This window comes from Bombina bombina, chromosome 8 (genome assembly GCF_027579735.1).
Source record: "Bombina bombina isolate aBomBom1 chromosome 8, aBomBom1.pri, whole genome shotgun sequence".
Lineage (NCBI taxonomy): Eukaryota > Metazoa > Chordata > Amphibia > Anura > Bombinatoridae > Bombina > Bombina bombina.
In genome coordinates, this window is record NC_069506.1 from 81,853,458 (window position 1) to 81,865,802 (window position 12,345).

Genomic DNA, 12,345 nt, shown 5'->3' on the forward strand with positions numbered 1-12,345 from the left:
GACATGCTGAGCTGTGCACATACACACAGTGATTACTATACAACACTATACAAAAAGTCTGACACGCTACAACATACAAAATGCATGAGCAAAAATATGCTTATGGCACCATCTTGCATTTTAGTGTAAAATATCTCAAGATATCTAAAAATTAAAACCCCTACAAATCAGACACATTTTCACCCACTTGAACGGCACATCATTACCACACAATCCACATTTCAAACAAATCCATTCAGCCAATTTTAGATAAACTGTCTCGATAATCCAATGTTAAGTCTATGACATTTTCAACTGATACCCCTGTTTTTTAAAACTCAAATATCTCATTCCACTACAAAGATATTAGCATTTTAAAAAAAATAATTTATAATGGAAAGCATAATAATGGTATATTGTGAACCTGCTGGTCATGCTGAAAAAAACTATGGGCTAGATTTCAAGTGGAGCTCTAATTTATCGTGCCCGTAAACGGGCAAATTTGCCCATTTACTGGCATGCAATAAATAACCAGCCATTACAAGCGCTCCAAAAATTAACCAGAGGTTAAAATGGCCCCCAATTGCCCCAAAACATTTAGTGTAGTGTGCCTTTTAAATTAAAAAAATCTAGCATCTTATTTTTTTTTTTTAAATTAATAACAGCAGGAGGCAGTTTTAAGGGGTTTTAAAGTGGCGGGTGACGGGTATTAGGAAAACAAAGCCGCACTAAAAAGTGCCTTTACGTTGCAGTTCATGGGGACTTTGTGTTCCCAGTAAATATATATGTATATGCTTATATACATATACATGTATGTGTTAATATGCGTTTATACACATTTAAACACATAAATATATATGTATATCAGCATATACATTACACTTTGCGGCGCGAGTTACCCCCTTTGCTGCACTAGTTCTCATGCCGTGTCTGACGGCAGTAGAACAAGGCTCCCCTTAGAGCCTATAGAAGCACGCTCTTGTGAGTGCAATGCTTCTTTGCAATGCGAACACGAGGTTGCTTTCGCATTGCACCTAACTCATAATACCAGCGTACATGCGCATGCATTGGTATTACAAAGTGGAACTCAAATATAGCTTTAGCGAAAGAGATATTTTGCACTCCACTTGTAATCTGGCCCTATATAATTTGTGTGGGTCACTTACTAAAATTTAACTAACAATATGATTTAAATGTATGTAGCAAAAAAAAAACTTAAAATTGGCTCAGCACTTTGCGGTGAAAGGGTTAAAATTACTTTAAAATTTAGAAATTCCAGACTGCGGATTTATATTTATATATTATTTTTTTTAGGGAGAACTGCATTGTAAGGGAGGAGGACCTATTGAAGTGTATTCCTTTGCTAATAGAACTACATCTTCTTATCATGGAAAAAGCGCATTTGTCCCAACATCTCTGGGAAGCCACGGTGGAGCAGATTATCATCTCATGGACAGTTTTATTTCCGCTGTCGCTGTAAGTATATTTACCATTCTAGTTTTGTAATTGTCATTTCTTTGGGAATATCTTGGATGTAACTCAAATTGTACTTGCATTTACCATTGTGCATTTGAAATATTTTTTAAAATTCTCTTTTTTAGGATTTCTCTTAACATTATGTGCAAAGAAAGTTTGTGTCATATCATCTTTTTAAATATCTTGGAAAATAATATTTATTCATTCATATTTCATTATAGATTTCCTTAAAGGGACACTGAACCCAAATTTTTTCTTTTGTGATTCAGATAGAGCATGCAATTGTAAGCGACTTTCTAATTTACTCCTACTATTAAATTTTCTTCATTCACTTGGTATCTTTATTTGAAAAGCAAGAATGTCAGTTTAGATGCCGGCCTATTTTTGGTAAACAACCTGGGTTGTCCTTGCTGATCGGACAGCACCAATAAACAAGTGCTGTCCAGGGTTCTGCACCAACAATTGACTGGCTCCTTAGCTTAGATGCCCTTTTTTCAAATAAAGATAGCAAGAGAAGGAAGAAAAATTGATAATAGGAGTAAATTAGAAAGTTGCTTAAAATTGCATGCTCTATCTGAATCACAAAAGAAAAAATTTGGGTTCAGTGTCCCTTTAAGGAAATCTATACTGAAATATGAATGAATAAATATTATTTTCCAAGATATTTAGAAAGATGATATGACATAAACTTTCTTTGTAAAAAATTGGGTACAGTGTCCCTTTAAATAAACTAACAAGAAATATTAAAGGGACAGTAAAGTCAAAATGTTCTTTCATGATAGAGCAGCAATTTTAAACAACTTTCCAATTTACTTCTGTTATCTAGGTAGGCTCATAAGCGCTCAGAAGTGTGCACGTGTCTTTAGTACTCTATGGCAGCAGTGTTTTCCAACATTGTATAACAAAGCCACAAATAATGTTGTAAAACACGGCTGCCATAGAGTACTAAAGACACGTGCACACTCCTGAGCGCTTATGAGCCTACCTGTATGTATGTGTATGTATTGGGTACTTGTAAAGCGCGGCTAATCACCCGTAAGGATCTCAAGGCGCTACTCCAGGGATCGAACCTGCAACCCTTGGGTTGCTACAGAGCTCAGCCACAGCATGCTGTGCTATCTGTCCGGCTTACCTAGTTTTACTTTTCAATTAAAGATACCAAGAGAACGAAGCAAATTTGATAGCAGAAGTAAACTGGAAAGTTGTTTAAAATTGCATGCTCTATCTGATTAATGAAAGAAAAATGTTGACTTTAATGTCCCTTTAACAACATATTACAATTCACACCCGATATAAATCTTATTTTCTATGTAGTATTTAATTTATCTTTTTAGTCCTCTTTCAAGTATTAGGAATTTGGAAATTTTCCCCTCTCTACATTGAAAGGTTGCCTTTTGCAAGAGTTATGCATTTGTGTTTAGTGTAGCCTCTCCAGAATCACAAAACAATAGTCAGATCTATTTGAGAGTTATGGACACGCAATTTCTAGAGTCCCTAGTGAGCTTATTCAATATGATCAGTCTTAAAGGGACAGTATACACCAATTTTCATATAACTGCATGTAATAGACTCTACTATAAAGAATAACATGCACAGATACTGATATAAAAATCCAGTATAAAACCGCTCTGTTTAAAAGGTTACTGGAACACCCACTGCAAGTGGGAAATAGCAGACACCCCCCTCCCCTTTCCTTTGCATATGAAAAGACCCTTTACACAAACAGAAGAAGCTGGAGTAGGTATATGTCAATATTCTCCTAAAACTTTGGGGCTTTGTTAGGAGTCTGAAAATCAGAGCAATGTTATTTAAAAATAAGCAAAACTATCCATTTAAAAATAAAAATAAAACTGTATAGGCTATATAAATGGATCATCTACAAAACATTTATGCAAAGTCCCTTTAAGATTAGAAATGGGATAATGTTTATGATAAGCAGGTGACTATATTGCCTGGTGACTATTATCTTCTATTAAGTGCACATTTAAAGGGACATGAAACCCCCCAAAAATTATTTCATGATTCATATAGAACATACAATTTTAAACAACATTCCAATTTACTTCTGCTATCTAATTTGCTTCAATCTCTTGGTATCCTTTGTTAAAGGAGCAGTCATGCACTAAAGGGAGCTAGCTGAAAGCCAATGACAAGAGGCATATATGTGCAGCCACCAATCAGCAGCTTATGGGTCTACCTATGTATGCTTTTCAACAAAAGATACAAAGAGAACAAAAAATGACATTTTAGATATACTGTTTATGAGTGTGCAGTTTATTATATGTATGTATTACTGTTAAAAACTATAATATGTATTCAAAGTGTTTTCATTATTTAAAAAAAAGGGTTTTTAACTTGTTATTCTCTTTAGGAATAAGATTTTGTTACAGGGTATTAGTATACCATAGAAGAGAGAAGCCGCGGTGCGTTTTTCGACTTTGCACTGTTATTTTTTTATATATATTTTATTTTTAAAGCTGTTTTACTTCTAATATTAAGGCTACACTGTGTAACAAACATGTTATTAATATCCAAAACACATTGGCCTAGATTTGGAGTTTTGCGGTAGCCGTGAAAACCAGCGTTAGAGGCTCCTAACGCTGGTTTTAGGCTACCGCCGGTATTTGGAGTCAGTCAGGAAAGGGTCTAACGCTCACTTTTCAGCCGCGACTTTTCCATACCGCAGATCCCCTTACGTCAATTGCGTATCCTATCTTTTCAATGGGATCTTCCTAACTCCGGTATTTAGAGTCGTGTCTGAAGTGAGCGTTAGAAATCTAACGACAAAACTCCAGCCGCAGAAAAAAGTCAGTAGTTAAGAGCTTTCTGGGCTAACGCCGGTTCATAAAGCTCTTAACTACTGTGCTCTAAAGTACACTAACACCCATAAACTATCTATGTACCCCTAAACCGAGGTCCCCCCACATCGCCGCCAATCTAATAAAAAAAATTTAACCCCTAATCTGCCGACCGCCACCTACGTTATCCTTATGTACCCCTAATCTGCTGCCCCTAAAACCGCCGACCCCTATATTATATTTATTAACCTCTAATCTGCCCCCCCACAACGTCGCCGCCAGCTACCTACAATAATTAACCCCTAATCTGCCGACCGCAAAGCGCCGCCACCTACGTTATCCTTATGTACCCCTAATCTGCTGCCCCTAACACCGCCGACCCCTATATTATATTTATTAACCCCTAATCTGCCCCCCACAACGTCGCCGCCACCTGCCTACACTTATTAACCCCTAATCTGCCGACCGGAGCTCACCGCTATTCTAATAAATTTTTTAACTCCTAAAGCTAATTCTAACCCTAACCCTAACCCCCCCCCTAAGTTAAATATAATTTTATTCTAACGAAATAAATTAACTCTTATTAAATAACTTATTCCTATTTAAAGCTAAATACTTACCTGTAAAATAAACCCTAATATAGCTACAATATAAATTATAATTACATTGTAGCTATTTTAGGATTAATATTTATTTTACAGGCAATTTAATAGTTACCTAGTTAAAATAATTACAAAATTACCTGTAAAATAAATCCTAACCTAAGTTACAATTAAACCTAACACTACACTATCAATAAATTAATTAAATAAAATACCTACAATTACCTACAATTAAACCTAACACTACACTATCAATAAATTAATTAAATACAATATCTACAAATAAATACAATTAAATAAACTAACTAAAGTACAAAAAATAAAAAAGAACTAAGTTACAAAAAATAAAAAAATATTTACAAACATAAGAAAAATCTTACAACAATTTTAAACTAATTACACCTACTCTAAGCCCCCTAATAAAATAACAAAGCCCCCCAAAATAAAAAAAATGCCCTACCCTATTCTAAATTACAAAAGTTCAAAGCTCTTTTACCTTACCAGCCCTGAACAGGGCCCTTTGCGGGGCATGCCCCAAGAAATTCAGCTCTTTTGCCTGTAAAAAAAACACATACAATACCCCCCCCCCCAACATTACAACCCACCACCCACATACCCCTAATCTAACCCAAACCCCCCTTAAATAAACCTAACACTAAGCCCCTGAAGATCTTCCTACCTTATCTTCACCATGCCAGGTTCACCGATCGGTCCAGAGTCTTGATCCAAGCCCAAGCGGGGGGCTGAAGAGTGATGTCCATCCTCGGGCTGAAGTCTGGATCCAAGCGGCGGCTGAAGAAATCCATCATCGGGCTGAAGTCGGAAGTCCATCATCGGGATGAAGTCTTCTATCAAGCCGCATCTTCAATCTTCTTTCTTCTGGAGCGGAGCCATCTTCTTCCAAGCCGACGCGGAACATCCTCTTCAACCGACGACTAGACGACGAATGACGGTTCCTTTAAGGGACGTCATCCAAGATGGCGTCCCTCGAATTCTGATTGGCTGATAGGATTCTATCAGCCAATCGGAATTAAGGTAGGAATATTCTGATTGGCTGATGGAATCAGCCAATCAGAATCAAGTTCAATCCGATTGGCTGATCCGATCAGCCAATCAGATTGAGCTCGCATTCTATTGGCTGTTCCGATCAGTTAATCAGAATATTCCTACCTTAATTCCGATTCTCGTACACAAAATCTTCCTAAAATGAAAACATTTCTTTAAATAAGTTCCCCAGCTCCTATTGGATTATTTTTTATGTCCTTGTTTCAATATTGTATAGGACACATGTAAAGGACACGTGTAAATTATATTATCATTCAATACTATGTAAAGAGTTTGTTTTATAAACACATAAATATGTATGTTTATAACCATATACATATATATTTAAACTTTGCTGCCCATCGCTGTGCGAATTACCCTTTCCATGCGCTAGGTTCTCTGCCATGACTATCGGCATGAAAATGAGACTCCCATTGAAGCCCATGGAAGGACGCTCTTGTGAGCACAAAGCTTCAATGCAATGCAAACGCGAGGTCGCGTTCGCATTGCGCTCCACTTCAAATACCAGCACACATTTGCATTCACTGATATTATGAGTGGAGCGCAAATAAAAAAAGAAAAGAAATGTCAACAGTTTTTATTAAAACTTACGCAACATGTTCAGTGTTAAGAGATAGGAATAAATAACTTTCTTTCTAATGGTAGTGAGAGTCCACGGCCTTACTTTTAGGAATTTAACCCCTTACTACCAGGAGAAGGCAAAGACACCCCACACCCGAGCTTTAAGTATTCCTCCTATTTCCCTCTCTCTCCCAGTAGTTCTTTGCCTCGTTAAGGAGAGTGCAAGGATTGAGGTGCTTAGAAAATTTTTATACATCAAGGTTTTATTCTCCAGCCTCTTGCATGCATTGCCCCAGTTACTGCTGCAGCGGCTTTCTGGTTCGAGTCTCTTGAGGAGGCTCTACAGGTGGAGACACCGTTAGATGATATTTTAGACAGGATTAAAGCTCTTAAATTACCTAATTCCTTTATTTCTGATGCCGTTTTTCATTTAACCAAGCTGACGGCTAAGAATTCAGGTTTTGCCATTCTGGCGCGCAGGGCGCTATGGCTTAAGTCCTGGTCAGCAGATGTTACTTCAAAGTCTAAGGCCTAGATTTGGAGTTTTGCGGTAGCCGTGAAAACCAGCGTTAGAGGCTCCTAACGCTGGTTTTGGGCTACCGCCGGTATTTGGAGTCAGTCAGGAAAGGGTCTAACGCTCACTTTTCAGCCGCAACTTTTCCATACCGCAGATCCCCTTACGTCAATTGCGTATCCTATCTTTTCAATGGGATCTTCCTAACTCTTTTACCTTACCAGCCCTGAACAGGGCCCTTTGCGGGGCATGCCCCAAGAAATTCAGCTCTTTTGCCTGTAAAAAAACACATACAATACCCCCCCAACATTACAACCCACCACCCACATACCCCTAATCTAACCCAAACCCCCCTTAAATAAACCTAACACTAAGCCCCTGAAGATCTTCCTACCTTATCTTCACCATGCCAGGTTCACCGATCGGTCCAGAGTCTTGATCCAAGCCCAAGCGGGGGGCTGAAGAGTGATGTCCATCCTCGGGCTGAAGTCTGGATCCAAGCGGCGGCTGAAGAAATCCATCATCGGGCTGAAGTCGGAAGTCCATCATCGGGATGAAGTCTTCTATCAAGCCGCATCTTCAATCTTCTTTCTTCTGGAGCGGAGCGGAGCCATCTTCTTCCAAGCCGACGCGGAACATCCTATCAGCCAATCGGAATTCGAGGGATGCCATCTTGGATGACGTCCCTTAAAGGAACCGTCATTCGCCGTCTAGTCGTCGGTTGAAGAGGATGTTCCGCGTCGGCTTGGAAGAAGATGGCTCCGCTCCGCTCCAGATTGAAGATGCGGCTTGATAGAAGACTTCATCCCGATGATGGACTTCCGACTTCAGCCCGATGATGGATTTCTTCAGCCGCCGCTTGGATCCAGACTTCAGCCCGAGGATGGACATCACTCTTCAGCCCCCCGCTTGGGCTTGGATCAAGACTCTGGACCGATCGGTGAACCTGGCATGGTGAAGATAAGGTAGGAAGATCTTCAGGGGCTTAGTGTTAGGTTTATTTAAGGGGGGTTTGGGTTAGATTAGGGGTATGTGGGTGGTTGGTTGTAATGTTGGGTGGGGGGTATTGTATGTGTTTTTTTACAGGCAAAAGAGCTGAATTTCTTGGGGCATGCCCCGCAAAGGGCCCTGTTCAGGGCTGGTAAGGTAAAAGAGCTTTGAACTTTTGTAATTTAGAATAGGGTAGGGCATTTTTTTATTTTGGGGGGCTTTGTTATTTTATTAGGGGGCTTAGAGTAGGTGTAATTAGTTTAAAATTGTTGTAAGATTTTTCTTATGTTTGTAAATATTTTTTTATTTTTTGTAACTTAGTTCTTTTTTATTTTTTGTACTTTAGTTAGTTTATTTAATTGTATTTATTTGTAGATATTGTATTTAATTAATTTATTGATAGTGTAGTGTTAGGTTTAATTGTAGGTAATTGTAGGTATTTTATTTAATTAATTTATTGATAGTGTAGTGTTAGGTTTAATTGTAACTTAGGTTAGGATTTATTTTACAGGTAATTTTGTTATTATTTTAACTAGGTAACTATTAAATAGTTCTTAACTATTTAATAGCTATTGTACCTGGTTAAAATAATTACAAAGTTGCCTGTAAAATCAATATTAATCCTAAAATAGCTACAATGTAATTATTCGTTATATTGTAGCTATATTAGGGTTTATTTTACAGGTAAGTATTTAGCTTTAAATAGGAATAAGTTATTTAATAAGAGTTAATTTATTTTGTTAGATTTAAATTATATTTAATTTAGGGGGGTGTTAGGGTTAGGGTTAGACTTAGCTTTAGGGGTTAATACATTTATTAGAATAGCGGTGAGCTCAAGTCGGCAGATTAGGGGTTAATGTTTGAAGTTAGGTGTCGCCGATGTTAGGGAGGGCAGATTAGGGGTTAATACTATTTATTATAGGGTTAGTGAGGCGGATTAGGGGTTAATAACTTTATTATAATAGCGGTGCGGTCCGCTCGGCAGATTAGGGGTTAATAAGTGTAGGTAGGTAGCGGCGACGTTGTGGGGGGCAGATTAGGGGTTAATAAATATAATATAGGGGTCGGCGGTGTTAGGGGCAGCAGATTAGGGGTACATAGGGATAATGTAAGTTGCGGCGGTTTACGGAGCGGCAGATTAGGGGTTAATAATAATATGCAGGGGTCAGCGATAGCGGGGGCGGCAGATTAGGGGTTAATAAGTGTAAGGTTACGGGTGTTTAGACTCGGGGTACATGTTAGGGTGTTAGGTGCAGACTTAGGAAGAGTTTCCCCATAGGAAACAATGGGGCTGCGTTAGGAGCTGAACGCGGCTTTTTTGCAGGTGTTAGGTTTTTTTTCAGCTCAAACAGCCCCATTGTTTTCTATGGGGGAATCGTGCACGAGCACGTTTTTGAAGCTGGCCGCGTCCGTAAGCAACTCTGGTATCGAGAGTTGCAGTGGCGTTAAATATGCCTGTACGCTCCCTTTTTGGAGCCTAACGCAGCCATTCTGTGGACTCTCAATACCAGAGTTATTTTAAAGGTGCGGCCAGAAAAAAGCCAGCGTTAGCTACGCGGGTCGTTACCGACAAAACTCTAAATCTAGGCCTAAGCTTCTTAACATCCCCTTCAAGGGACAGACCCTATTCGGTCCTGGTCTGAAGGAGATCATCTCTGACATTACTGGAGGAAAGGGTCATGCCCTTCCTCAGGATAGGTCCAGCAAATTAAGGACCAAGCAGAATAATTTTCGTTCCTTTTGAAACTTCAAGGGTGGCGCAGCTTCGGTTTCCTCTAATGCAAAACAAGAGGGAAATTTCATCCAGTCCAAACCAGTCTGGAGACCTAACCAGACTTGGAACAAAGGGAAGCAGGCCAAGAAGCCTGCTGCTGCCTCTAAGACAGCATGAAGGGGTAGCCCCTGATCCGGGACCGGATCTAGTAGGGGGCAGACTTTCTCTCTTCGCCCAGGCTTGGGCAAGAGACGTCCAGGATCCCTGGGCACTAGAGATTGTTTCCCAGGGTTATCTTCTGGAATTCAAAGGTTCATCTCCAAAGGGGAGATTTCATCTCTCACAATTATCTGCAAACCAGATAAAGAGAGAGGCATTCTTACTTTGCGTTCAAGACCTACTGGTTATGGGAGTGATCCACCCAGTTCCAAGAGAGGAACAGGGGCAGGGTTTCTATTCAAACCTGTTTATAGTTCCCAAAAAAGAGGGAAATTTCAGACCAATTTTGGATCTCAAAATCCTAAACAAATTTCTCAGAGTCCCATCCTTCAAAATGGAGACAATTCGAACCATCCTCCCTATATTCCAGGATGGTCAATATATGACTACCGTGGACGTAAAGGATGCTTATCTACTCATTCCGATTCACAGAGAGCATCATCAGTCCCTAAGGTTCGCCTTCCTAGACAGGCATTACCAGTTTGTGTCCCTTCAGGTTAGCCACGGCACCATTCTGATTCAGGCGTCGACTTTTCAAATCGCCAAGTCCCATACGGACATTGTTCTGGCCTTTCTGAGGTCTCACGGGTGGAAAGTGAACAGAGAAAAGAGTTCTCTTTCTCCCTTCACAAGAGTTTCCTTCCTAGGAACTCTGATAGATTCAGTAGAAATGAAGATTTTTCTGACGGAGGTCAGGATATCAAAGCTTCTAACTTCCTGCCGTGTTCTTCATTCCACTTCTCGGCTGTCAGTGGCTCAGTGTATGGAAATGATCGGCCTAATGTTAGCGGCAATGGACATAGTTCCATTTGCCCGCCTACATCTCAGACCACTGCAACTTTGCATGCTCAATCAGTGGAATGGGGCCTACACAGATTTGTCTCCTCTGTTAAATCTGGATCAAAGGACCAGGGTTTCTCTTCTCTGGTGGTTATCTCGGGTTCACCTGTCCAGGGGAATGAGTTTCCGCAGGCCAGAGTGGACTATAGTGATGACAGATGCCAGCCTTCTGGGCTGGGGTGCGGTCTGGAACTCCCTGAAGGCTCAGGGTTCGTGAACTCAGGAGGAAGCCCTCCTTCCGATAAACATTCTGGAACTCAGAGCGATATTCAATGCTCTTCAGGCTTGGCCTCAGCTAGCTGCGGTCAAGTTCATCAGATTTCAGTCGAACAATATCACGACTGTAGCCTATATCAACCATCAGGGGGGAACAAGGAGTCCCCTGGCAATGATGGAAGTTTCAAAGATAATTCTATGGGCGGAGGTTCACTCTTGCCATCTATCTGCTATCCATATCCCAGGAGTAGAGAACTGGGAGGCGGACTTTCTAAGTCGGCAGACTTTTCATCTGGGGGAGTGGGAGCTCCATCCGGAGGTATTTGCCCAGCTGATTCAATTATGGGGCAAACCAGAACTGGATCTGATGGCGTCTCGTCAGAACGCCAAGCTTCCTCGTTACGGGTCCAGGTCGAGGGATCCCCAGGCGATGCTGATAGATGCTCTAGCAGTGCCTGGTCCTTCAGCCTGGCTTATGTGTTTCCACCGTTTCCTCTCCTTCCTCGTCTGATTGCCAAGATCAAGCAGGAGAGAGCTTCAGTGATTTTGATAGCACCTGCGTAGCGTATGCAGATCTGGTGGACATGTCATCCTTTCCACCATGGACTCTGCCGCTGAGGCAGGACCTTCTACTCCAAGGTCCATTCAAACATCCAAATCTAGTTTCTCTGCGTCTGACTGCTTAGAGATTGAACGCTTGATTTTATCAAAACGTGGTTTATCCGAGTCGGTCATTGATACCTTGATTCAGGCTCGAAAGCCTGTCACCAGGAAATTCTATCATAAGATATGGTGTAAATATCTTCATTGGTGTGAATCCAAGGGTTACTTGTGGAGTAAGGTCAGGATTCCCAGGATACTATCTTTTCTCCAAGAAGGATTGGAAAAGGGATTTTCGGCTAGTTCCTTAAAGGGACAGATTTCTGCTCTGTCTATTATTTTGCACAAGCGCCTGGCTGATGTTCCAGACGTTGTTGTGTTTAAACCTGTTGCTCCACCATGGAGTTTAAATTTAGTTCTTAAGGTTCTTCAAGGGGTTCCGTTTGAACCCTTGCATTCCATAGATATCAAGCTTTTATCTTGGAAAGTTCTGTTTTTAGTAGCTATCTCTTCGGCTCGAAGAGTTTCAGAGTTATCTGCCTTGCAGTGTGATTCCCCTTATCTGATCTTCCATGCAGATAAGGTAGTTTTGCGTACCAAACCTGGGTTTCTATCTAATAGGAATATCAATCAGGAAATTGTTGTTCCGTCACTATGTCCTAATCCTTCTTCAAAGAAGGAACGTCTGTTACACAATCTTGACGTGGTTCGTGCTTTAAAGTTTTATTTGCAAGCTACTAAGGATTTTCGTCAAACATCTGCATTGTTTGT

General features: G+C 40.4%; 1 protein-coding gene across 1 annotated transcript in view; it reads left to right on the forward strand.

Annotated features, from left to right (window-relative positions):
• The window catches only part of LOC128638464 (uncharacterized), a 665,546-nt gene that overhangs the window by 631,485 nt on the left and 21,716 nt on the right, over positions 1-12,345 (forward strand). Inside the window, exon 14 of the mRNA XM_053690421.1 lies at positions 1,294-1,455. Coding sequence (XP_053546396.1) covers positions 1,294-1,455 — 162 coding nt within the window. The remainder of the gene's footprint in view (positions 1-1,293; positions 1,456-12,345) is intronic.